This window comes from Strigops habroptila, chromosome 4, assembly GCF_004027225.2.
Source record: "Strigops habroptila isolate Jane chromosome 4, bStrHab1.2.pri, whole genome shotgun sequence".
Lineage (NCBI taxonomy): Eukaryota > Metazoa > Chordata > Aves > Psittaciformes > Psittacidae > Strigops > Strigops habroptila.
The window spans coordinates 3,457,202-3,484,548 of record NC_046358.1 but is presented as its reverse complement, the minus strand read 5'-3'; the positions used below and the strand labels follow the sequence as shown (position 1 = coordinate 3,484,548).

The window sequence follows — 27,347 nt, the reverse complement described above, 5'->3', positions numbered from 1 at the left end:
ACAACATTTTAGAGGTATTTTACAAAGACAAGAGAAGGAAATAGCTTCAAGCTAGAAACTATTTCTAGTTCATTTTTTACTGTCTGTGTATTCTGTTAAGTTGCAGGGTTCAACCCCCCAGTAAAGTATTTGGAGAAAACCTTTGGGAGAGGAAGTACTTTGGTATAGTTCACTGGTTCCATATGTAATCTTTATTACAGATCAGTAGCTTTAAAAGTAAGGCTGTATTAAAAAGGCTATGGTAAAACTGGGTTGTGTCCACTCTGGGTTAACTGAGCAACCTGGTCTAGTGGAAGGTGTCCCTGCCTGTGGCAGGGGGTTGGAACTGGATGAGTTTTAAGGTCCCTTCCAACCCAAACCAGTCTGGGATTCTAAAAGATACCTCGTGTGATCCACTATACTTTGAACAAGCCTCAGATGCTGGCAGCGATTTAAGGCTGATGAAAAGATTAAGAAACTACCTGGAAAAATGATGGCTTCTTAATGTTTCAATGATCACAGGTCTCATTGCCCTACAGAAGGATGCTTAGCAAACTACCAGTTGTTAGACTGAAAGAGGAGTAACTAGATGAAATTGTCTGACTTGGAACATGATGTTGTCCACAGATCTACAAAGAAGTTGTAGGATGAAGCTGTGGCTTAGTTTTGTCTTTCAGCACATGACCAGCAAGCGGTCTTGTAGATACTATTTGTTGCACATATGACTGTTGTATTCACTGTGTTGTATGTAGGTCTAATTAATGGTGGAGCTTAGAAGATCCTCAAAGATTGCCATGCGTACGTTGCAGTGCAAAGTACAGTAGATAATCAGTGACTGTTGCCTCTCCAGTTATGCACAAAGATACATTTTTGCATGAGGCTTTGCCCGTAGTCCTGTATACATAACAGCACTGTTTTATGAGGTTTAGAGAAAATTAAATGCAAGAGTATAGGTGGTAATGATTGGGCTAGTCTGGATGGTTTATACAGGCTGTAGTTAATGATCTGAGTGTAGGTGGCCTCTCTTTGCCTGTCTTTAACCTATGCTTTGCTCTGTGTACTGGGGTTTACAGGCTCACTTTCCAGACTGTTCCCGTAGCATGTGTAAAGTTTAAGTATTGATTAATGCAGTGAAAGGAAAACCTCTGATCCTTCAAGGATTGAGAGGCTGGGTCCAGCCATGTTTGAGTACTTTTGAATACCATGTTCTGGTACTTTTACCCTTGCCACCCAAAATAGAACATGTCTATCAGAAATATGTTAGATCAGGGAAGGGGAACTACAGGAGGGAGAACATGGAACTGATGTGTTTCTACTGCCCTTTTCCTGTGACTTCTGCATTCCTCCTGTAAAGCTGCCAAATACCACCCTTCATTTATGTTTTCTTGCACTTCAGCATGCAGTGCTTCCTGAAAGCTCCTTCCAATGAAGTCCAGATTTAGTGCTTTGTAGTTCAGGCTCAGTGAATAAATTTCAGCAACTCAGGTAGCTGGAAACTTATTTATTACCATGGAGACTTGGTCTTACCATAAGCTTTTCCATTTTGCTCTTGGGCATGTGTTTGGTACCTACTGGTTGTGTGTTAAGAGTTCTTTTGCTCATTGCTTGTCAAAGCTAGGCAGTTGATTTTACTTTCAGCTCCTAAGTGGGCTGGAAACAGGGAGTTTCATTCCAGAGCAGTAACATTATGCAACTGTAAACACTTTAAAACCTAATTGCCTGTTTAGGATTGAGCAGTGTTAATGACAAAGCCTAGATAGGTCACTCCAAGAAGTAAGCTTGAAGAATACTAGACTGAAAAAGAGGGCTGGAATGATAAGTTTCTCAGGCTTAGAATTAGTCACTGTCTGTCAGCTGGCAGCAATATTCTGCTTGAGTGTTTTCATGCAGTTTTACAGCTTCTGCCAGAGGGAGGTAAGAAAAAAAAAAAGCTACGTTTTTTGAGTCAAGGAAAATAGGAACTTCTGAGAGTTGATCAAAGGTGGTATTAAACGTTATAAAATATCTCAATGCCACTAGTTGGAATGTGAGAGTTTTTTAATACTAAAGAAATCTCCATTTGTGTTTTTGGTGGTGGTCTTTTGAGTTATGAACTACCTTGTGCATAAGGAGAAATAGGAAAGGAGGCTGATACACTCTAGCTAATAATGGATGTATTCTCACTTTGGTGGGTAGTTAGCTCTAGTAGGAAAACCCCATAAACATAGCTTAATATTACTTTAAGTATTTTCTTACATTCCCTTTTAAGTTGTTGGGGTTTTGAGAACAAAAGATAAACTTATTTCATTGAACTGATTCTCTTAATGCTTGAAATAAGTTTTATATTTCCAGGTTAGGAAATCCAGGCTGCTTGGTGCTTACTGGAAATGAAGGTGAAAAGCAAAGTATTTTTCTTTATACACTCCAGGCTGATATTTTTTTCTTTCCCATTAGCACCTGCCAGAGATAGGGAAAGGTTGGAAGCAATGTGATTCATTACGTAGAACAGGCAAAGTGCAATTTGCGTTGCTTGTTGTTTCTCCCGGATTTCTGTTGTTAAAGTGTGTGTAACTGTTCTCTTGGAAGGCTGGATTTAAGGAGTAAAACTTGTCAGTTCTTTTCAGTTTTAACTCTAAAATACCCTTGAACTATTGTGTAATTCTGACTGCTAGCTTAAACGACCAACCAACCCTAAACTGGTGTGACTTAATAGGTACAAAAATTTGCTTGCTAGGAACTTCCAAATATATTGGAGATACTGGTCACTGTGCTATCTAGAACCCTTAGATTTAAAATGAAGTGGCTATGAAATACCCTGTTAAGATCAGAGTTTCTTAGGTTTCTGTCTTTTTGAGAGTGTGTATTTTTCATTTTCATGCCCACTTCAATTGGAATAATTCTGGTTTATATGGAGTCTATGTAATGTGATGGAAACTTACCTCAGATTCTGTTGGTTTCTCATCCCCAATGGCCTATGCTTTGCCCAGTTGCTCTTTTCGTGCTCTCTTCAGCTTCTCAGGTTTTTGAGTAGGTTGTTTGATATGCAGGGTACGGAACAGAATGTTAACAGTGAAACAGAATATTACTTGGAGATTAAACATATAAATTCCATTCACATGTTTCTGGCAGAGATGTTCCTAAAGATGCAACAGTTGCATCTTCATCCTTGTATTGCTAGAAGATACTATATTAATAGTATTTAATAGTATTTTCTTTGAATTTAAAGTATGTTTCTCGTTCTATATCTTTTCATCCTTTAATTAAGCTTTCTAGAAATGTTGTTGCCTGTAATTCATGATTCCTTATGCACTTGAGTTGTGTTGCATTTTATTGTAGAATAAGTTCTTTTTGCTTGAGCAAATTTCAAGCAAACTTAGTTCTTTGTCTGTAGAGCATCGCTAATACACAGTTTGTTAGTTGACTTTCAGGCATTACCTCTGTTTCTTTCAAGTTTTTCCCCTAAGTTAAATACTGTCTTTCCTGTCATGTAGCATTTATTGTTTTGTGATGTACCACTGTCTGTGTATGTAACCTATAAATTATGCTTGTAATAAACATGAAGAGGCCTGTTCCCTGAAAGCTGTCATGTTCCTGGGCCACGATTCTGCAGGTAACCAAGTGCTGTCAGCTCAGCCATGCAATACGTATAGGCTTGACAGCTAGACACTAGTTGATCCAGCTTCTGGAAGGATGTTTTTGTTGTGGCCTCTAAAATACTAAAGGTTGAAGGTCAGTTCTGAAGGTTGATGTGGAAGAAATGCTCTAGCTTTAAAAAATCATGTAGTTAGAGAAGAATAAAAGCCCCCAGAAAACGTATTGCTGAAAAGTAGCACATTTACTTGCCAAATTTAGCTTTTTGGTCAGAGTATTTATTTCTGGCAGTGTGAGTGTCATATTTGGAATGATTCTGTTAATTTAGAAAGTTACTTCAGTAAACATTTCGATTTAGTATAGAGAGTATGGGTGTTTGTCACTAAGTTCTAATCAACAAGAGATGCTCTTCTGATATATTTGGCACTCTGACTGGTTCTTGTAAGTGCTCTAAAGTGCTTATTCTGAGTCCCATTCTTGTCATCCTCAGAGATGAGTATTTATTATTCTGATGGCAACCAGAAGTAGAGCAAAACTTCGTTCTGATGTTCTCAATCTCTTTTAATTACAGAAGAGTAATACAGTTTTATGGATAAGTAGAAAAGTTTCTTGGGATTTTTCTTTTTCCTTTAATTCTTTCTCTACATTCATCTAATGCCAAGGAAGAAATTAAGAAACAACTCAGACTTTTTTGAGATGATTAACTTGCGAATAGTTTCCTTTTTGAACTGCTTGAGGAAATCACAAATTATCTACTGTTGAAGGTAAGTATTAAAACTATAAAGACATCTCTCTTGGCATTGTCAACTGAAACTAGAGGCAATTTATGGGCTCAAAGCAACCATATTTTATCAAACCAAACAGCAATGGAGGTATTGTGCAATGCCAGAACTACATGTCAGTCTATTTATGCAGCAGCAAAGTAAATTCCTGTGTGCATTGTTCCTTTGGGGTCATCTGACAGTGTGATGGTTTGTGTCATAATTATGATATGTTTGTGCTACAATTTATATTTGCACAGAAGTCTGCAATGGAATAGAACTCTCTGTACTATAATCATTTGAAGGGTGAATAGACTTCTTTTCAAATATACAGCTGTTTTTCAGAAGATGAAGCTCATGCAGATAATAAAATGTGTATTAATGCTATGCAGTGATTTTTAGGTTGAGAAAGGATGATGAAACAGCATCTGGTAGTCTTTAATGCTGTCTTTATCCTGTTCTTCAGACTTGAGATAGAGACTGGAAAAATAGAGAACTTTCCATTCCGTGCTTTCTTATTCCATGTTGATGGTTGTAAATGTTAGTGTTGGCATTTTGAGGTTTTTGTTATATTGTTAATTTGAAAAGGGCAAAAAGCCACCAAGAAAATAAGTTCATATGAAGCTCTTTTGTGAATACTTTGAATCTATTAGTACTCCTAGTAGTTTCAGTAGTACGTCATTACCTAATACATAGTAGGGATGGCATGTGAGGAACTGTGACTTTGGAACCACATTGTGGTTTACCTAAGCTTGTGTTGGAACACAAGGCATGTGTGCTGTCAATTGCCTGTGAGTTTTGGAAGCTCCCACAGGTGGGATGTTGAAGGTGTGGGAGAAGTTTGGACATGAAGGAGTGTTCTACAGGGAAAACTCAAGAGTCAGTTTTTCCATTGGCTCCTGTGAAGCTTGAAGTAGGTTTTCCTTTGCTTGTTTTGTGTATTTAAAAGTTCCGGTACCTTTATTTAGGGACCAGGTTGTTCTAGTAAGTGTATTTACAGGGATTTTTACTTGAAAATAATAGGGCAGGTTTTTTCTCTTCTAAATACTGCAGTAGAATATTTATCTTGAATATAATTATGCTAAACAAATCAAATAGAGGTTTTCTTTTGCAGTTGAAAAAGGAAAAGAAATCAAGAATTTTCCTTGCAGTCATTTGCTGATGAAGTAGGGGGACTCCACTGAATCTTTCTTCCAATGAACAGATTTATATTTGGGAAGAGGGATTCTGGAGGTGCGTTCTGTGATGGTGGTTTTACTGTCCTTTCATAGCAACTTCTAAAAGCCTCATACATTAATAATTTCAAAGGAATTCACTGTAGGTATATGTTTTGCAACTTCTTCTTTGTCTTTCCAGTCACATGTATGTTTTAGAATGAAGTTTACCAAATTAATCTTGGAATTTGCAGACAGTGTCTTTTGCAGACAGTATCTTTTGACTATGTCTGCCTATTTTGGCTGCGAGTCAGAATTTGCAGATGTGCTAACATAATTATTTGATGTGTTGTTTTGTTTTTAAGCATGTGTGTTCTGTCACTTTGAATTTTACTGCAGAACAGCTCCATCTTAAGTTTTTACTTGATATGTTTTATTGTCTGTTACGTAAGTAAAACGTAAGTTACTTATGCTTTACTTAACAGTTACTGTCTGCTAAGCAGTGTATCTTGCAGGATTTGGAAGATTTAGAGAAATGGTGTTTGTACACACAGTGTGTCTCTACAGTATTATGTTGATCTTAGTTGGCCATTTGTCTTGTTCATCTTGATCATCACCAGCTCAGCTGTACTAATCAACTGTTTATTAGATGTGACTTTTGTTTATTAGTGTTTTCCTTACTTTAGACAATAGAGAAGCCTAATTTATTTACTGGCATTTCAGTGTTTTCTTATACAAATGCTTCTAGAGTGTTCACTGGCCATTGGAATGACCAGTGTGTATTTATTTTCACATTCTAAGTTGCATTGATGACACAAGGGGTTTTTTTTTTTTTACTTCAGTTTCCTACAAATCCCTCTTCTAAAGTATGGAGTTGTTCACATTCACGCTACTGTTAATAACAATTTCTAACATAGTTCAGATTACAACTTAAATTTTGCCAGAATAAGTGGATAGATAAGGTTATGCTCAATATTTGCTTATAAATGTTGTGTATAGTTGTATCTGTTATTCTATCTGGAGTATGCTCATTGAGTTTATAGAACATTTAAATGCCTTTAATGTTGAGTATTTTTATTGAGGCTTTTGATAAAGAGTGGAAATGTTTTAAGATGTAGGGCCTCTTTAACGTACTCAATGCTATCATATCTTCCTGACAGAAACCCCAAAATGTAGAAATATATTCTTTAATATTGACTAGTCTCAATGTTCACCATAATAAACATGCAGTAACTGATGTGAGTTAGCTTAATTCCTGTTCCCTGATAACTTTTCACTCCATGTATTATTTCACTTCTGTTTGGTTTGGTGAAAGCTTTATTGAATTTGAAGGGAAAGCCTTTTGAGGGCTTTGAGCCTAAGGGCTCAGCTTTTAGAACGTTCTGATTCTAACCCTCTGGAGATTTCTAGCAGGACTGTAGGGAAAGGGCTGTTTCAGTTCCGTTATGTGAGATTTGGAAGTAAGTATAAATGAAATTCCTGTGTGTAGCTTAAGTAGAGAACTAGGTAAAGTTCCAAGTCCTCCTGTGATGAAGCTTCAAGAATGCTCTATTACTATAAAGAGGTAACCTGTGTATTCTGGTAGCTGCCAGTGTTACGCATTGTCTCTCACAAACACTGACTTGAAATTTGTCATATTTTACTAGTTTCTGTATTTTACTGTGCTTAGTGCTCTGTTTTTTCATGTCTCCCTCAACGGCCATTAAAAAACCAACTCAAACCCCACAACTTTCTGAAACAATAACTAAGTGCATTACGAATAGGGTTTTCCCTTTGCTTACCAGGGAAACCCCAACTCGGATAACTGCATGGGGAGACAAATAAGTCTTCAAAAGTACTGGTCAAACATCCTTTATCTTTACAGTTGACAGTGTGACGGTTGTAAGTGTTTGAACATAAGCCTGTTTAGCATGACTATACAACTGTATTGGCTTTATACATCTGAAATGAATACTTCAAGAAATCATGTCAAGTGTTCGCATGAATCCACTCTCACCGTATCCTGATATTTGATGTGCTTATATTTCTGTCTGGTTTATTTCAGGAATTTGCAGCGCTTACAAAAGAGCTGAATGTATGCAGGGAGCAGCTGCTGGAAAGGGAAGAAGAAATCGCTGAACTGAAAGCAGAAAGAAATAATACCAGGGTTAGTTCCTTGTCTTCTCCAAGATCACCATGTTAAAGCTTCCAACTAAAAGTGTTTTTTCCCTGATATTTGCACATGAATCCGTCGGAAGTATTTTGATAAAGAAAGTTTGCAAGCTTATGCACAGCTCCCAATAGTGCAGAATCAGGAAAAGCTTGCAAGACTGCACTGCTGTCATTCAGCTTTCTTGCTGCTAAAGTTTTGTAATCATCTAACACCCAAGATCAGAGGAATAGAGCAGGCAAGCTGTCAGTAGGCATGATCTGTTTCAACATCTTGCACTGCTGCCGGTTTCTCTCTGATTTAGAGCATTTCCTATGTGTATCCTTCTGACAAGCACGCAGTTCCTCAGGCTGGTGGCAGAACTGAGAAGACCTTGGTTAAGTAGGAATCTCATTAAAAAAGTAGACTGAGACACACAGGAAATGCATTAGCTCTGATACAAATTCATTCACAGGTGAAATGTTAAGAACAGGTCCTTACTCCTGATGCAATACTTTTTGGCTTTCAGGTTTGAAGTTTAAAACTCAAAACCTGGTGTTTTAGGAGGCAAAGTTTTCTGTAGCTCTGCAGAACAAAAATAAACATTGTTCCTTTTTTGTTTGTTTCTGTTTAGCTCTTACTGGAACATTTGGAGTGTCTTGTCTCCAGGCATGAGCGATCTCTCAGAATGACTGTTGTAAAGAGACAAGCTCAGTCTCCAGCAGGAGTTTCTAGTGAAGTAGAAGTTCTCAAAGCACTAAAATCTTTATTCGAGCACCATAAAGCCCTTGATGAAAAGGTAATGAAATATGGTAGCTAGCATCTTCTCATCCTGTCCCTTCTTCATTTTGTGTGGATCATGCAGTTGCTCATACTGAAGTTTTAGAAGTCTCTGAACTTTCTTTGTATTAAGGTGGTGGCTTTGCTATAACTGTAACTTCTCTCCTAAATTAGTATTGTTGCTCTGAAGTAGTAATTTATTCTAGTGCTTCAAGTGTGCTAGTGTAAACTAAGCATGGTTCAGGGGTGATATATTTGTTGTAGGAATGCGTACGTTTGCTTACCTGGATAATATCAGGGTTTAACCTTTTGATTGTATAATACAAGAAATGGACTAGAGAGAACAGGAGGAGGGGAATCTGCCTACACTCTGATATACAGTAAAGCTGAATTAAAGGAACTCCGCCCTTCAGTTGTGCCTGATGTTGGGAACAGGATATGCAAGTTGTAAAGTTTACTGTGAATTTTGCTGCCAACTCATAGTTTGCCTAGCTTCTGTGACCCTTGCATATAAAGACTGGCAAATTATTTTAAGTGGAATTCAGTCTCTTCCGTGTTGTAAATAAAGCATTCACACTCTGTGCCTTATAAAAGGATAAGCAAATTCTGGCTGTGTTTAATTATTGCCTTAACGTACAGGTCATGTTGAGATAGGATAAGTTAATGGGAAAAAAAAGGCAAAGCTAGATTTTAAGATATGATTTGCTTCTCTGGAAGGCTTTTTAGAGTGTATATTGTAATTAGACTCAAGATTATGCAGGTCTCTTAAGTGTAATGGAAATAGTGCCTTTTATTATTTGAAAGGGCATGTCTGCATGGCAATAAATTAAACGGATTTCTTGTTAATTTGAATGGTTTCAAATTACTTGGAATTACTCTTTCAGGTAAGGGAGAGGTTACGAGTAGCACTTGAAAGATGTAGCTTATTGGAAGAAGAACTAGGTACTACACATAAAGAGGTATGTTTCTTTATTTAAAAGAAGTCTTCATGTGTGCATTGTGGATGTTTTTAGCCAATATTTGTACACAGTAATTTATTCAGTTATTAAGGTTCACTTTGACTTCTTGTATAAGATTTTTTGACAAACAGGATAACTATAGTTCTTAGTCACTTTGAAAGAGCAGGAAAGGGGGAAAAACCCCTAAACCTCAACCCCCCCTACCCATCCCCTCCCATCAAAACAACGAAAAGAGTTCCTGTAGCTTTAAAGTAAGAATTTTTGGGTTGCAGTGGCATAAGCTTTTGAGGGCCTGTGCCATATTTTATTAATACATACCTTGCAGTAGGCTCAGTAATTGTTTTGCTCCTTTGCTTTTGCAGCTGTTCTTTATATTATTACTGAGAAAGGAATTGACTTGAAACATATGGATGTAAACTTTTCTTTTCTTTTAGTTAATGATTCTGAAAGAGCAAAATAATCAGAAGAAAACACTTCCAGATGGGATGCTGGATATGAATCATGAACAAGAAAATACACCAACTACAAATGGGAAGGTACCGCTAGTTACTTTTTTTTAGCTGTTGTCTGATTTTTAATCATGAACTTTGATGATGAATCATTAATTTTCAAGTATAATAAAAGATTTTTGGTTATTTATTTAAACAGTCTGTTACCACAACTTCAATTTTTGCAGTTTATCCAATAATAAAATGATCTTGGGGAGGGGTGTTTACAGGTAACAGTTTGTTTTTCACATTTCTGTGTAACATGCAAATACATGTTTTCTTTTCCCCTGTTCGATAGCGATCCTCTGATGGTTCTTTATGCCACGATGAAAACCTTACTAAAGTGATTGAACTCCAGGACATCATAGATAAGCAAAACAAAGAGCAGACACAGATGAAAGAACGTCTTACTACTTTGTCTAGCAGAGTAACAGAGCTGGAAGAAGATCTTGACACAGCTAGAAAAGACTTAATAAAATCTGAAGAAATGAATACGAAGTTACAGAGAGATGTACGAGAGGTGAGGAATAAACTGTCAGAATTTGGGTAGTCACAAATGTAACTGCTATATAGAATTTCAGTCTTGCTGGTGCTCAGTTATACCTTTATGCTTTTTAATGTCTTTGGTTTGATAGGTGAGAAGAAAATCTAGGACTAACTAGATACTTCATGAATATATTAAGTTAGAGAAGATTTAGCACCGTGAACTTGAACATGTTCTTGAAAAGATTCTTGATCTTGACATAAATGCTAAGCCTATTCATGGAGTTTGAATTTTTTAAAGATGTGGTTAAGGAATCACTTAAATGTCAGTGATGTGATTGACAGTTCCTGTTACTGATCAGTCACCAATCTCCAAGGTCCAATGTATTGCAGTGTACTGTATCATTATTAAATAGAAGCAGAGCTTAGTTAAATTCAAGAACACTCTTTGTATGTCCCCAGGAAGTAAAGATTTGCTGTGTTTGTACCATCAAAAAGGCAAATAGCAGATCTGTAGTGTAATATAATCATAGAATCCTGGAATGGTTTGGGTTGGAAGGGACCTTAAAGCTCATCTAGTTCCAACCCCCTGCCACGGGCAGGGACACTTTGCACTAGAGCAGGTTGCTCCGAGCCCCTGTGTCCAACCTGGCTTTGAACACTGCCAGGGATGGGGCAGCCACAGCTTCTCTGGGCAACCTGTGCCAGTGCCTCAGCACCCTCACAGGGAAGAACTTCTGCCTTATATCTAATCTAAATCTCCCCACTGTCAGTTTAAAGCCATTCCCCGTTGTCCTGTCACTTACATCCCCTTGTAAAGCCCCTCCCCAGATTTCTGAAAAGAAAATGAAAGAGTCATTGAACTTATAAGCCTAAGTAAGACTATTATTTCTACTTCATTTCTTACTGAAAAAAATAACAGAGTCGATCGGACTTCTATTTGCTTATTATTACTTTTGGTTTGTGGGTTTTTCTCCCAGTTTGATCACTAAATAGTAATCCTTTATATTCTGAATTCTGTCTTGTGTCTTGCATAGACTCTGGCCCAAAAGGAAGACATGGAAGAGAGAATCACAACTCTTGAGAAACGCTACCTCGCTGCACAACGTGAAGCTACATCTGTGCATGACCTCAATGATAAACTTGAAAATGAAATTGCCACTAAAGACTCCATGCATCGACAGGTTGTAGTTTGAAATGAGAGATAAAGTACATTCTGCTCAGCATAAAACTAGTGGAAATAATTAATGTTCATACTGTACTAAAGTATTTTGCTTTTAGGAAGATAAATATCATTTGTAAAGTGCTGTTGTTAGTGATTGTTTTTCAGTAACTGGAAAAGTGCATTCCACAGTTTTACCCTGGAAGTGAAGATGAGACAGTTTATTGGGGGGGGCAAATGGTTTTGAGCATTTTGTTGCACTTGATCACAGTGCAGGAGGGCTGTTGTCCCTATGAATTGTGGATTTTCAAGTTCTTATATGTGTATCCAAGCATCTTTAGTTTCATGTGTGAGAATTACTCATTCTAAGCTAAAAGAGTTTTAAACTTTGTGTAGTGATTTTTGTAGCCTGTAATAGAAGAAAATGTTGCCTTCTTGTACAGGAAATTTGACATATGCTTGTCATGAAGTAGTCCAACTTTATAAACCAGAAGTAGTTGTTTAGGCAATCACTTTCAAAGTAGAGGCAGGCAACACGTAGTCAAGAAGAGAAGTCCCTTTTAGTGCAATTCTTGAAAGAAGTTGTACAGACTTTGAATAAAAACAAACTGTGTAGTGTTATTTAAAATATATTTTTTCCTTGTTGTAACTCAAGTCGTAGCACAGCTTTGATATAGAAAATACACAACTTGTTCTGTGCTGCTTCCCATACCATAACTGTGTTTATTTGATAATATAGTTGCCTTCAGAATACACAAAATTGTAATGAAGGGGATGATGCCACATTTTTGGTTATGAAGCCAGTTTTGGAGAGTTTGTTCTCCATAGGTCTAGTAAAGGCAGTAATCTGTAGCCTTACTTTCCTCTTTGCTGAAATGAATTATCATTTTAACACTAAACATTTGATGATCATAGAGTGAAGATAAGAACAGGCAATTGCAAGAACGACTGGAACTGGCTGAGCAAAAGCTGCAGCAGACTTTGAGAAAAGCTGAAACTTTGCCAGAGGTGGAGGCTGAGCTGGCACAGAGAGTTGCAGCACTTTCAAAGGTGAGTCAATTGGACAGTGTCCTCAAGAGATTCTTCTCCCTTGGTGTCCTGCTGCACGAAATCTGCTCTTAGTGTGGGTTTAGTTACATTATGTTTCTGTTTTTCTCCTAACTAGTTCAGAAAATGCTTCTCCTTGCTTTCTGTTTTCTGTTCATCTCTCTGAACACTCTCTATTTATTTTTTCCCCCTTTTTAAAAGAAATTCTTCTCTTTGGAACTTGAGTAGATTTCCTGCTACATGATGAAAACATCTCTGAGTTATTATTTTGTTGCTTTTTATTAAAATTCAGTCAATAATAGGCATAAGGTCTTCTAAACCAAGAACTATTTCTGAAGGGGAATGCCAAATTTCACTGTTAACCAAGTGAGGACTGTGGGGAGAGAGAGAGAAGTAATGGTACTCATTAATACTAAGACTTTTAGAAGGCTGCAAATAGAATAATGAAGTCTGAAGAATTATATGTAATAACTACAAATAAGCCTTTTCAAGCATGTGTGTATGTGTTTCCTTTTAAAGTCTTAGTTTCATTTCTTTCCCTGTTATCTTTCCTATCCTTAACTGGCTCTTTAGTCTGACCTTTTGTCTCCTGGGAACTCTGCTGCTAAAGATGCTAAAGTATTGGAACTTACCACCAAGCTTAGGAAGGTAGAATTTGTATATTAGTCCTTGTTTCTGCTTGCTGCTTTCTGCTTTGTCATGGTTACTAACAAAGGGTCATATTGTCGAGGCTGGTGAAGAAAAGCTGAAAATGCATTCATTTCAGTTTATTTTATTTTTAATTCTTGGGGATATGAATGAACTTCTGCTGTTGCAAGCTCATTGCAAATAGGAGTTGATTCATGGTACTCTTTGGGTGAGAGGCTTCATCATTTTGTTACCATATGGACTATTGCTAGGTTCTTTCAGTGACAGAAAGGCATCTGTTCTGCATTGTGTATTACCATAAATGGCAGTTGCACAAAGCATGTTAGATATATTATTGTGCTTCCATGTTTCTATGCGTTTGAAACCTTTTATATTTGTAAAACAAACAAATTCTAATGTTGTTTTCAAATTGACAGGCTGAGGAGAGACATGGCAATATAGAGGAACGACTGAGACAGATGGAAGCACAGCTAGAAGAAAAGAATCAAGAACTGCAAAGGGTACCGTACATCTTTCTAGCAAAGATGCAAAGCTGAGAGAAAGAATCTAATCCCCTTCTTAGCTGTTTTTATTCCTCATCTTGAAAATAAAGCCGGAGATTCAGGCTGGATGATAGTTGGGAGAGGCGAGCCCCTGAACTATGGCTAATCTTAGACCTCAAGAAAAAGCTTAAAGTTTCCAATGAAAGTTTGAAACTATGGCTAGCAATGAGATATTTCCAAACATACTTTCTGATGAGGAGACAAGTCAAAAACTTGCCTATTAAATGACTGGAAAAATTGATTCTGAAATGTGCTTTTTCTTGAAGTGTAAGCTCAGCTTTTCAAGCTTCTGATCTTTGAACAGTTACTAGAGTCTTAAGTGTCCCTTATACTCCCTTACAGAGTCATGGAGGTACATGCAAGTGTTGCTTATTCCTTTGGAAAAATATGCCTATTAAAGGAAATGCATTTTGTTTAAAGAAAGCTCGCTGGTTTTACAACCTGGAAATTGTTACAGACATTGTGAATTATAAGTTATTTCAGTAGCTTTTATGTATCTTAGGCTAGACAGAGAGAGAAGATGAATGAAGAGCATAATAAACGTTTGTCAGAAACTGTTGATAAGCTTCTGTCTGAATCGAATGAAAGGCTCCAACTTCATCTCAAGGAAAGGATGGCTGCCTTGGAAGATAAGGTAACAAGTCACATTCCAGCGTATATGTTAATGAGATGCTCATCATTGTGTAGTGATTTGTGTGTTTTGCAATGTGTGTTTTAATGTCTGTAACTTTAGTAAAGAAATACTAAATCCTTATTAATAAATAGTTCATGTTAAGGCTGTTTTCTACCATAGATTTTGAAAATAGGTTCTTCAGACTCTTTTTGAGGTTGTCCCTGGGCATTGTACTACAGTATTGAGAAGGTATCTTTTGAGAAGCTTTATGCTTTCTTAGCTGGCTGGCATGGACTTCATTAATAGGCTTATCCAGTGTAATACACAAGTCTAAAGAATTAAGACTAGAACTTTGACCTTTTCAGTTCAGTTTCTTCTATTTCCCACTACTTTTGTCTGTGCCAGTTAACCCTGAGTCATTGTGAGATTCTTGCAAGTTGAAACAGTCTTGCATTTTCTTCCCAGGTAGATAATTTTGAGACAGGGTATATGAATATATGGCCACTTCTTCCATGCATGCCTTTAAGTTAGATTCCCTTATTCTGCATCGAACAAAGCAATGTCTTCTAAAGTAGCACTTTTCTTGATGCTGACTTTGAATTGCGTTGTCTTGGATTAAAAAAAATGCAAAACCACAACTTTGTTTCTTTTACTGGAGAGTGAAATGACCAGCTGGTCAATAAAAGCCAAGTGGCTTTTGTTTTAAAGTCATGTCAATAAAATGCTTCAGTTGCAATATATAACAATGTATTCAGACTTCTATTAGATGTTTGCTTTCTCTTGCATTCATGTCAACTCATTTCTCCTTCCCAAAGCATCAGTCAGGTATCTCATGTGATATCTGACATGAATTCTTTCCAGAATTCCAGGATTGTATTCCACTGAGATGATTACAAAGATTTAGTTGGTTCTTTGCCCTGCTTTTGTGCTCTGAGAGTTGAGAGGTATCAAATGGTGCAGAACAAATGTAGCTCCTACTGATTCTCACCATTAGAGTTAATGATAAAGGTGTTTTTCATCTGGCATTCAGGGCTGCAAACTTGGAGTTTTTTTAGTTGACGTAACTATTTTCAACATCACCAACTGCTCCTAATACTTCAGAAGTTCTTATTATGAGCCTTGTTATGATATCAACAAGGTTGTTCTGTAATAGTCTTTATAAATTCAATATCTGAGAAACAGGTGATTGCATATATTCTTTTTTAAATGCTTGAATATTTGGGTTGTGTGTCTTAGGGGTGACCCTAACTCACCTTTACCTTCCAAACCTTAACTATGTTCATTAATAATGAGGAAAATCTAGTTGTCCTTCACCATAACAGCTTCTAGAAAAATTCTCTTGCTGTGGCTTCCAGCTCATTCTGTTATGATAAGTTGGGAAAAATCATGCAGGTAAAATTGTAAGACTTTCTTCTGATCACTTTCGTGGAATGATTCATTTCCTGGTCTTTTTTTCCTGGAATGATTTGTTTGTATGAAACTTTATTTGCATCTTAAACATGTCATAATGGTATTACTTACCTCAAGGAAACGTGTTTAACAGAGCTTTTTGGCAATTGTGGGAAAGGAAAAGTGATTGTTTCTTAATTGTCAGATGATTCTTAGTCTGAATTTGGAAACTGTTTTGAGTAGAGATTGTAGTAGCCATAAGTATTTATATTTACAGGAGTTGTTTAGAAGTCATGGTATAACTGTGAAGGTGACAGTTCTGATATTAACAAAGGCCCTTAAGTCAGGGAGTGTTGCAGTTCTGGAGATACAGTACATCCAAGAAATTTCTATGTGGTGATTTTGCAGGTCAGGCAAGTGAAAATAAAATGAAAACCTAATGGTAACAGCCAGTAATGCCTTAGTAAGCATTCGGTGAATTACTTTGAATTAGTTTAGCTGCCTTGTTACTCCTTTGGTTTTTTTACTAGCTTTGTCAAACAGAGCTTCAAAAGGTTGATATTAAATTTTTGTGGAACTTGCACTGTTACTAAATCCACTTTTTAGAGGACTGTACACCTGGAACTATAAACCTCCAACTATAATCAAAGTGAAATGATGAAAGCAATAAAGTATCTGTAACTTAAGATGCATTTGCCTGCATAGTGTTGACTGACTTGTTTGGTACTCGTCTTGCTTATGGTTTAAGAGTTGAAAGCTTTTATAAGTAACATAATTTGTGATATATTTTATTTTAGAATTCACTTCTCCGAGAAATTGAAAATGCAAAAAAACAAATAGAGGAACTTCAGCATGAAAAGGTAGAATGTGGTTTTCTGATACGTTATGCTCGAAAATAATTGCTGCATTGCTACATAGCAGGACCAGGTTTTAATTCCCCCATAAAACTTAACATTACCTGGTCTGTTTAAAAAGTAGGGAGCTGTTATTGCTCATGTTCTGGTATTGTGTGCCTCAGCTTTATGACGTTTTAATAGGTAATACATAGTGCTTTACTCAAAGACTTAACATACTTCTGAATATGTGAAGTGGCTGGAGATACTGACAATTTGTCCAAGTTTAAAGATTGTGTAGAACTTCTATACTGTTTTATATATAAACCAGAACAGTAAAAAGAAAAGATAAATGCTTTTAATATTGGGGATTTTCCCATCATTTTTTTCTTAAAGCATTGGGTATCATGAAATGCTTGTTTGCCTGATAAAGTTTAAAGAATTGGGGGGCCAGGGAGAGAAATCTGTGTTAAGCTTGGCTGTTCATTGCAATAGCAGCTCTCTGGTGTTTTGCTTGTCCTGGGACTGACAAGTTCCCTTCTCGAATAATAGTGGTGGGGCCTTTCATTCCTTTGCGTCCTTAAGCAGTGGCAGTAGATCTTGTGGTCACACTATCTGTTCTGAGATAATACTTCTTATTGCTTATTACATCACAATTGTGTTGCATCTCCCCAAATCGCTCTAGTAAGTAGCTAGGCCATGCTGTAGAGGCTGTGCTTCTGTAATAAAATGGAGAACACGTTCAGAATATTTTGCAGAATATGCTTTGAATTTTTATATGTGTAGGCCAGCAGTGTTCACACAAGGCACAGATGTTCAGCATCAGCCACTTTTTATTAGTCTTTCGTTGTTTTCCCATTCATTGGATTTCTCTGTTGTTAAATTCTGAGTTTCTAAGAGCATGTAAAAATGTCCAAGTTCAAAGTGAATGCATTTAGAACCTTTGTGCACAGAGCTTAAAAAATCTTTTTGTTTCATATTCAGTATTTTCACTTATTTCAAGTAAAGTTAGTAATATGTGAATCTTATTTAGTAACTTTTTAAAATATATATTGTCATTACCTAGAGTCACAGTGTAGAGAGGCAACAGAATCACACTTGGATGCTCATTTGTGATGGTGCTATATTGCTGCAGCAAAAATCACTTTTACATTTTACATCATTGAAGGCTATGTTTTAAAATCTGTGATTTCTGAATTTCATAGGAATGAGGTAAAACCCCTAAGTGTTAGTTTATAAATCACTATTTTACACAGATTTTTTTCTTTCCAAGCGTATTTTATCTGTTTATTTTTACAGGATCAACTTGTAGTGAATGTTGAAACATTAAGGGCTGAAAATGACCAAGTGAGACTCAGAGCCACATCACTTCATCATAGGTACCAGCACTTAATTCTGGTTCAGTTTTCTCTAATTCTTCAGAGTGCCTTTGATAAATGTATTTTTGTCTATAATAACTGAAAATATTTTAGTCATAGCTATCAAATGGATTCTTTCTAGAGCATATAAAGCAGTTTTTATACTGCTTAGAAAAAATGGCACTGGTGGGATAAGAGGAATGATTTGGGTGGGTGTTTGGGTTTCTTTTCCCCTTTCCCCCTACCTTCATAAGGATAAAATATGTTTCTTGGTGTTGTAGCCGACCCGATTTCAGATACCCAATGACACCTTCATCTGTGGCTGACAGTCATACAGACTCCTATGGCACCTCCTCAGTGTTAAGGCGTCCCCAGAAGGGACGTGTGGCAGCTCTCAGAGATGAACCTTCAAAGGTAATAGACCTCTGAAATGAAAATAAATATAACCCTTTGGCAAGATGAGGCTGATCTGTTGCAAGGAGATTTTAGAATAGGATTACATAGCAATAATAATGATAGATTTTATAGCTCCTGTTTTACTAAGTCATGCAAAGCTACCAGTCTTTTTAATAGTTAACAAATAATGGCAAAATTATTACTTTGAACTCCAATTTGGTTTAGGTATGATAAGCCTGTAAAATATCACTTGAAACAGTCCTGCTTTAGTGTCCATACACTAATCTAACATGTTACTGCTCTGGAAGCAATTTCAAGTCCCTTTCAGGACACGTGATTTCTCATTACATAAAGCTGATTCCAAAATTCTCATTGGATTTGATAGCAAAATGCTACTGTAATTTATGGTGTATATAGCCAAGATATGTGACATTTAAAGTTATTCAATGGGGCTGTCCATTTTTACATTTCACTTAACTGTAAGAGGCAAAGCTTTCTACATTACACCTTCTTTTCTTTACATTTCTCTAAACATTGCTGTCTTGATGGATGCATTCAGCATGTAAGTGGGCTCTTTAAAACTTATTTTACGTCTTGCAAAACAGTAGAAATACCATGTTTTTTCCCATTTGAGTTTGGATTTTTTATTTTTATCCTTTTAGGTTCAAACTCTGAACGAGCAGGACTGGGAGCGAGCCCAGCAAGCAAGTGTATTGGCAAATGTGGCCCAAGCATTTGAAAGTGATGTTGATGTGTCTGATGTTGAGGATGATAGGGAAACTATATTCAGTTCAGTTGATCTGCTGTCACCAAGTGGTCAGGCTGATGCTCAGACTTTGGCCATGATGCTTCAAGAACAGTTGGATGCCATCAACAAAGAGATTAGGTATGGTCTATCTGCTGTTAAGGTTTGGTTAAAAATGAGTTTCTGTGTCACTAGAAATACTTTTTGTGTGGTCATTTGGAAAATGGTGATTGTCCATTCAGTTTCCTGGTGGGGGGGTTGACAGTAGTAACTAGTTTGCTTATGCCTAAGTACTTTTTTCAGGTTCTTTGTCTTCAGACCCATTTATGGAAGGGATTGTATATTTCTAGTTTGACAGAAACCGCTTCACGGTGGTAATAGCAGGAGTGTTTACCACTTCTTTCCAACTGGATTAGAGGATTTTTCAGTGTGTCTGTTATGTGTGATAAGTACAGCTTTCGAATGCCTGAGTCAGCCACTCTTCATATGGGTCTTGTTTGAATGTCATGTTCCTTTGAACCTTTTTTCTTTTAGACTTATACAAGAAGAAAAGGAAAACACAGAGCAACGTGCAGAGGAGATTGAGAGCAGAGTGGGTAGTGGAAGTTTGGATGCCCATGGCCGATTCCGGTCCATGAGCTCCATTCCTCCTCCTTATGCAAGTGGTTCACTTGCTGGTTCCTCCCCGCCTGGCAGTGGTCGCTCCACCCCAAGGCGAATTCCACATAGTCCAGCTCGGGAAGTGGACAGACTAGGTATCATGACACTGGTAAGTATCTATTAAATTGAATTTTTTGGCAGAGTGTTCCTTTTCTGTAGGCAATGAGTCGTTTGATTTCCCCTTCCTCTTCTCCTTACTCAGCTGTATTTTTCCTTTCTCTAGGTTTTTCTACTGCTTCCTTTCAACTTCTATATAAAGTGTAAGATACAGTCATAATGATTAGGAAAAATGTTCAGAACTCAAGTGTATTATTTGGTCAACATCTCATGCCTAAGTATTCATTCTGTTGTTCTGGTCTTTCTTCTGACTCCTCTTCCTAGAAGAAATAATATTTTCAACTCGTGCTACAGCAGTCACTTTCTCCCTCTGCTTTAAGCTTTATTCCACCATTCTACTAAGTATTCAGCTAAAAAGGGATTTGCATATATTGCATTAATCTTGATGACTGTGAAGGTATCATAGCTGTTTTCATATTAATGAGCGCTAGTGTCTCGTTTTAACCTATAAAGGTTGATAGGTAAAAGAAGTATCTGATAGACCTAGTAGCTGAGGAAGTAGTAGATTGGGCTTAGCAGTTCAGCGAGTAGAGAAAGATGGATCCATTCTTTTGACATTCATATGACTGCTCCTTGTAGGAGCTGCTTAATGCACATAAACCTATCTGTAAAAACAAGGTGCAAGTATTCTACTTTCTTGTTTTTTACATAAATGTTAAGCAATCTGTTTCTCATATTTGGGATGCCTTTTACTAAGGAGCATCTTGGATGCAGTTATTTATTTTCAAGCACACTCTAGGAAAAGGTCCTTCTCTGGTTTAGTTCTATACGCATTACCTTGTCTCCAGATTTGCATGTGCATTTGGAAACTGTACTTGTTGTACATACAACACCATACTTACTACACCTTACTGTATTGGATTGCTGTACTTGTATCATGCCTAAACCGTACCAATCAATAGGCAAGGAATGCTGTCTATCACTCTAAGACCAGGTGGACTATAAATGACAGACTTGGCTCATTTAGGTCTCTTTATAGGATTACTTAAAACTAAGTATTTTTGCTAACTACTTCTGTTGGCTTTTTAAAATGAGTGTGTACATATACCAAAAAGTCTATCCCGTTTCCATAAAAGGGAATCATGTAGCCTTTCTTGCATTTAAAAAACATCTTCATACTAGTTCGAGCTGCATATCCAGGGTCAAGCGCATTTCAAAATGTGGAGTGGTTTGTATTCTAACTTTTCACAGTAATAAGTAGTTTAAGTACTTATCTTACATTTAAGTAGCTATTTTCATGAAAGCTAGATCAGAAGAATGTGTGTCTTGTGTTCAAATCTAATGTAACTGAAGAAGAGTAAACTGTAAGTAAGTTCACTTTTGATCATAAGAATTGTGAATCAAAAGCACTTAATTTGTTTTTTGCAGTTGCATTTGTCTGGTGTTTTTGTACCTGGCAACTGATTCATGAAAACTTCAAAACAGGAAGCTACGCTTCTAGTATTAAGGAACAAGAGCTTTCTAGAAACTTTGGGAATGGCTGTTATGAATTATCAAGCTGAATGAGTTCTTGTGGGGTTTTTTTCCCCCAATGTTTTAATAGAAAGCTGAATTAGTTTCTGATTATGTATGCAAATGAGCTTAATGCTGACTTCAGTAGCAGTGGTAGGCAGTTCAGTTAGCTGAAACCCTGTGATGATTAAAATCATTAAAAAGTATGAACATGATAAATTGTGAAACCTTCAGCTCTCTTGAACAGTTCCTGTTTTCATTCCATATGCTAAATATTTTCATTTTTATGGGTTGTCAGAATTAATAGACAAAAGATCCAGCAAGGGGAAAATGAGTCCGCTGTGCTTTGTTAAAGAATTTGAGGAGGGACTAGATGATCTTTAAAAGTCCCTTCCAAAGCAAACCTGTTTATGATATTGTGAACTTACAATTTATTAACATAGTACTATATGGTCAGATTGAACACAGCTTTACATATTAATGGTTACATATTAATAATTGCATATTCATGCTGCATAATGCAGCATGTATTAGAAATAAACAATAAATAACAAATATAATGCTGCATGTATTCCAAATAAAAACAAATGCTTAAAAATTGTCATTTGTGGGAGGAAGACAACACAATATTCCCTCTTCTTCCAGCTTCAGAGGGGACTGACTTTATTTTTGGTTACAGCCTTTTGAAATAATTTGTCACTAAATGCAATGATAACTATTAGACAAATGATATAAATGAAACTTTTCTCAGCATTGTTGATGTAACTCCAGGTTACTGCCTTGCTCTGTGCACTGGCAGAGGCGAGAAGTACCTATGAAGTGAGATACAGTGGCTCCTGGAGTGGATGGAGGGTAAAACAAAACTGGTGGTAGTCTCTTGCTCAAACATTCCAGTCTTTAAACTTAGTAAAAACACCAGAATACTGTTACTATATAGAAATCAGCTATTGTTGGCACTCTGTCCTTCACAGTTATTAAAGTTTTTTGTGCTTTGTAGGAAACAACTGCAGAAATCACTGATGTATGAGAAGGGACTAGTGCAGACAAGGTACTAAGCCTGCTATAGCTACTATGTAGGTGCTATAGTTCAAGGCAAGTCCTTGATATATGAGTGGAAATCCTCTCACCTTTTAAATGCAATACCTTGTACCCCTCATGTACTTCGCTGGTTTCCTGCTGAAGATAATGCACATTTTGTGTGCTAATTTGCCTGTGGTAGCAATACATTCAAATATCTCCAGTATTTTTGTAGCTAACCAACTGTAAGTCTTGCTTTATGTTTTTTATACTTCCTTTACCCCTCTTCAGGGATACATTTAAGTAATTTGTGATTTGAAGAGTACTTCATGCTGTGTACCTTTGTGCCATTGTAATTGTTGTTTATATTCTCCCTAATATGTTTTGTCTGTACGAGTTGTTTCAGTCTGTGCTACAGTTTCCAATAAATACAGCTTTTCCAAATTTCTTTCCTTTGCATGCCTCTGTCAGCCTAGTGATTTAAGGAAACACCGTAGAAAGGTAAAAATCTTTAGTTTATTTACTGGTGTGCCTTCCTTCCCTGTTCCCAAACTCATTAATGGATAGCAGGAACATAAAAGAAAGCATTTGCAGGGTAGCTCTATAATAAAGCAGGATTACGTGCTCTTTGATATTAAATGTGAAATGTAAATCGTTTTACCTAAAGTGTGGCTTTGTTGTGTGTGGTGTTTGGTTTTGGACTCTCGTGTTGTGTTTTGGACTCTTTCTGTTTGTAATTACTATTTTGCAGTCTTCATGAAACAAATATTTAATGATGTGTAAGTGCACACACAAATAAGCCTGATTTCTGTTCCTCAAACTTTTGAGATAAGCCATAGCCACAGGTATGTAGAAACTGACCTCATATAATTGGTCATCTTGCTGCTGATTGCCTAAACATGTAACAGTGAGATCTGAGATGCCTTCTTTCACAAGACTCAGGTTTTCTGTCTTTACAGTTTGCTTAAACTGAAGTCAGGTATATTAGTTTCATGGTGTTGAAGACATTACTTGAGTTCTTAGCTCTCTGAATGAATAAAAGATGAGTGCTACTTGCTCGTTACACAGGCTAAGACTGATATTTAATAGCTTGTCACTGAAGGTAACAGAAAATTCAGAAAAGTCAAATAGACGACTGCAGAATGCTGAGGGCAAGAGTAATCTTTTAACACTGAAAAAATTGATTTTTCCTCTCTGTATTTTGTGTAGTGCTGATAATTGCGTTCGTGTTCTGGCATTTCCACCTAACCCCTTAAGTTTTCATTCATTTTCCGTTAGTCTCCAGCTTCTAGAGAAGAGGTACGAGATGATAAAACTACAATAAAATGTGAGACATCACCGCCTTCTTCACCTCGATCTTTGCGTTTGGACAGAGTCCAAAAAGGAGCTTTGCATACAGTGAGCCATGAAGATATCAGGGATATTAGGAAGTAAGTAGCTGTGAATAAGTCAGGCTTACCAGCAACTTAATATTTCAGATCATCAGAATAAAATCCTACCACTGCAGAGCTGTTCACCATATAGGATTGTAGTCTGGATGTTGAAGCGTTTCTCAAAAGTAAAGAGTGTGAAACTAAATGAGTGGCTGTGTGACACAAATAATATGAATACAGGTTTTGTTAATGATCAGAAATGGCTTTATGTGAAGAATTCTTCTGGTACTCAAGGTCTGCATTGTTTGCTTCATGTTTAGGAAGTAAAAGGTGTACAATTCCAGTTGACTTTTGTAGGTTGCAGTTTAGATATGGTCTTAGAAATAAATCACAAAATTAGCATCATTTTGATTGACAAATGTTCTTTTCAAAGTGGCCAAGTATCTGGGGTGGATTCCACTCAAGTTATGTCAAAGTTCCCTTGTCTGCCTCAGTTTGTCAGGAACTTGTGCTGTAATTCAGAGGGGCCAAAATTGACATTTTAAACACTTCTATTTTTTAAAGTAAGACTTAACTTGTAGTTCTCTGCTATAGTACATAAATATTATGTCCCTTTCTTGCACAATTTAGTTGTTTCCACTGTTTTTTCTATTTAGTGACACGTGTTTTAGTAGATACATTTCTTTTTAATGACTCATTAAAAACTGAACTTAGATGTCACTAGTGAGTTTGAGCTTTCATTAACTTGCACAGAAGCTAGAACTTATCCTTTACTATTTTATGTTAGTAGTTGTGTTGTACATATGCTCCTTTATGACTCCTTTTTTTTGTAAAGTTCAACAGGCTCGCAGGATGGGCAAACAAGTAATCCTAGTAGCAGTAACAGTAGCCAAGATTCCCTTCATAAAGCCCCCAAAAAGAAGGGGATCAAATCCTCTATTGGCCGCTTGTTTGGCAAGAAAGAAAAGGGACGACCTGGACAAACAAGCAAGGAAATGTTAGGACAAGGTTGGTTTGCCTTACTTTTATTTCTTCTTATTTTATCTCACAGTAGGAGAGGGTGTGAAAGGCTAAATGTTATGATGTATGTATCAGTATTTGCATATTTATGACTGATTATTTTGCTGCTGATGTGCAGCATTTTTTGGAACTAGTGACGCTGAATCTTCTGATAGATCATTTTATGATTGTAGGATGCAAGTTCAACTAGTTGGGTGTTGCTGTCTTTTAGTCTCCTATAGCCAGGTTATTGAACCTTATTGAACTGTTACAGCTTGTTTTGTGAAGCAAAAATTTCAACTATATCTCAGAAGTGAAAGGATTTTGTTGGTATTGACACCAACAGTCATGTCTTCACTTCGTACCCAAAGGAACTGCCTTGAAACGAATCCAGCTGGCTTAGTAAATGCTATGGTTACCTTTCTCTCTTGTGTAATTCTTTGCATTAAAGCAGTGTCCTTGATGTTGGCACCATAAGTGATATGGAAACACTGAGAATTCATGTTACAGGTGTTTGAAACATGAGATTCTCTGACACCTTGTGACATGATGAACATGATTCTCTGAAACATGTGACTCCAGCTGGTTTCAGACAGTACCTCTTTGAGTCTTACCAATCTGATTTTCCTATTTTTATACACCATTTTGATGGGTATGTATTCAACTAGAAAAAGGAGCAATAGATGGATTTATAGACTTGGCTTTGTACATTTCTGATCAGTAAGATTACAAAGGATTAAATACTTCAGAAAAGCAGTTGTGATTTCTGAGTTACAACTGGCCAAAACTGAGAAATTTGAACAAGAGAACTCAACAAGACTGGTTTTTTTGGCTTGCTTTTTTTGTAGGTGGTATGGCAGAAGCAGATAGTTCCTCTCAGGATGCATTAGGTCTCAGCAAGCTTGGAGGTCAGGCAGAAAAAAACAGGAAAATGCAGAAAAAGTAAGTTACCAAATATTTGTAATCCTCTATTGTTAAGATATTGCTTTGTTTAAAAATGTGTTCTTTTTTGTTTTTTTCTGTTTCCAGGTATTTTTGCCTAGTATGGTGCTATGGCTAATAAGCCTCTATAGACTTTTAGTACGATTATTTCCAGAGCAATAATAACAGTAGCATAGGTGATGCTAAGTTTGAAATGCATTTCAGTGCTGAAAGCTTATGTTGAAATGCTGCAAGAAGCAAACTTGGAGATAAAAGTGGACTCAAATCAAACCCACACCCACATCTGTTTTATTTAATACCTGCTGTGGGTTTGGTTCATTTAGAAGATTTCCCCAAGTTGCCTTTGGCTACTACTTGCTGCAGAGTGTGAAAGTGTTGACAGAGTGAAAGCCTGAGATATTCTGTACAGAGATCCTTTTGTATGCATTTGCTGGTTCCTTGCTAGCAGGTGACTCTGAAAGTCTGTCTTTTTGTGTTGCCGCTGCTAATTGCTGCTCTCTTCAGTAATCTTTTTGCTTCTGGTTGTCCTGACAATTTCTCTTGTATATTTTAACAGCTGAAATCTTTACTTGTACCACATAAACCTGATTTCCTCTTTTTTTCCATAAATTGTGAATATTCCCTCTTTTTATGGCACCTTTTAGATACACAGTTACCTTTTCCTAGTCATGAGAATTTTTTTCAGTGTGTGTCCTGGAAAATCTTTAGTTTAATGTTCAACTTTTGAGTATGTATTGCATGCTTTATTGTTCCCAGACTTAGAAGGGATGAAGCAAAGACTATAAGCATAGGTGAAAAATAGATATTGCTACTAGTAGAAGTCTTGATTTGATGCTTATATGGTAATACAGGAAATACTCAAATTTCTCTAAGTAGGATCAGGCATTCTTTGCATTTTTCCACTCAGAGCTGAGCCGTCTACCTTGAACTTCTGTTGCTTCTGTTCTGTTCAGCTGCCTTTACTCTGTGTCGAAAAAGCTGACCAAGATCAGACATGTCTTGCTTTTTCACTTGCCTTCTGAATACAGAATAGTGACTATTGGAAAGCAAGTGTGCTTATTTTCTCTTTGTGAGAGATTTGTTGCAGTACCTGAGTTCTATTAACAAAGAAGAATAATGCCTGGTGACTGCTAATGCGAACCAGCAGTGTGTTGGTTTGAAAAGTCAGAATGGAATTTAGGTTTGTTTGTATAACAGAATGCTCAGCTGTTTTTCTTCAAACTGTTACACTGAAGGCAATCCTACATTATTATGATCTGGTATTTTCCCTTTTCTACAGAGCTTTAAAGTCAGACCACATCTTGGTTGAATAAATACTTTTACTCTGGTCATACCTAAATAGGGGTAGGCCTGTTCTTTGAACAATATAGATCTTTCTCAATGCCAGTAATAAATGTCATTCTGTAATAAATCAATCTACACTGTCTTGCTTTAATAAATGCAAAAAATGCAGTTGCAATCATTACTTTTTTTTGTTAACATTCTTTTGCATTTCAAAAATTACTGATATTACTTAAGTATACCTCATGGCTGCATGTTGTTGGTTGCTTAGAAGGCAAGTGTCTATATTAGACAAATGAAAACTTAGAGTTTGAAATTGTCTTGCCTCACTATTAAATATGAGTATGTTTTTATTCACAAGCTATCTCTGATTCAGATATTTCAGTGACAGTGGGTAGGAAAAAAAACTCTGAAGATATATATCATAATGTTTAGTTTCATTACTCTTACTGCTGAGTGCAGCAGCAGGGC

At 36.7% G+C, this 27,347-nt stretch overlaps 1 protein-coding gene across 5 annotated transcripts in view; it reads left to right on the top strand.

The window, feature by feature from the left end:
- Nucleotides 1–27,347, top strand: part of PPFIA1 (PTPRF interacting protein alpha 1) — a 62,621-nt gene that overhangs the window by 16,844 nt on the left and 18,430 nt on the right. For 2 of the 5 annotated variants that reach the window (XM_030484031.1, XM_030484030.1), the window contains exons 3-19: nt 7,509–7,610; nt 8,227–8,391; nt 9,257–9,331; nt 9,766–9,871; nt 10,116–10,339; nt 11,340–11,486; nt 12,380–12,514; nt 13,576–13,659; nt 14,204–14,335; nt 16,501–16,563; nt 17,836–17,915; nt 18,176–18,308; nt 18,953–19,176; nt 19,570–19,804; nt 23,560–23,711; nt 24,490–24,662; nt 25,502–25,595. In XM_030484031.1, the coding sequence (XP_030339891.1) occupies nt 7,509–7,610; nt 8,227–8,391; nt 9,257–9,331; nt 9,766–9,871; nt 10,116–10,339; nt 11,340–11,486; nt 12,380–12,514; nt 13,576–13,659; nt 14,204–14,335; nt 16,501–16,563; nt 17,836–17,915; nt 18,176–18,308; nt 18,953–19,176; nt 19,570–19,804; nt 23,560–23,711; nt 24,490–24,662; nt 25,502–25,595 (2,324 nt within the window). Of the gene's footprint in view, nt 1–7,508; nt 7,611–8,226; nt 8,392–9,256; nt 9,332–9,765; nt 9,872–10,115; nt 10,340–11,339; nt 11,487–12,379; nt 12,515–13,084; nt 13,160–13,575; nt 13,660–14,203; nt 14,336–16,500; nt 16,564–17,835; nt 17,916–18,175; nt 18,309–18,952; nt 19,177–19,569; nt 19,805–22,752; nt 22,783–23,559; nt 23,712–24,489; nt 24,663–25,501; nt 25,596–27,347 lie in introns of all 5 variants that reach the window. The other 3 variants (XM_030484032.1, XM_030484029.1, XM_030484033.1) reach the window with 3 other exon arrangements.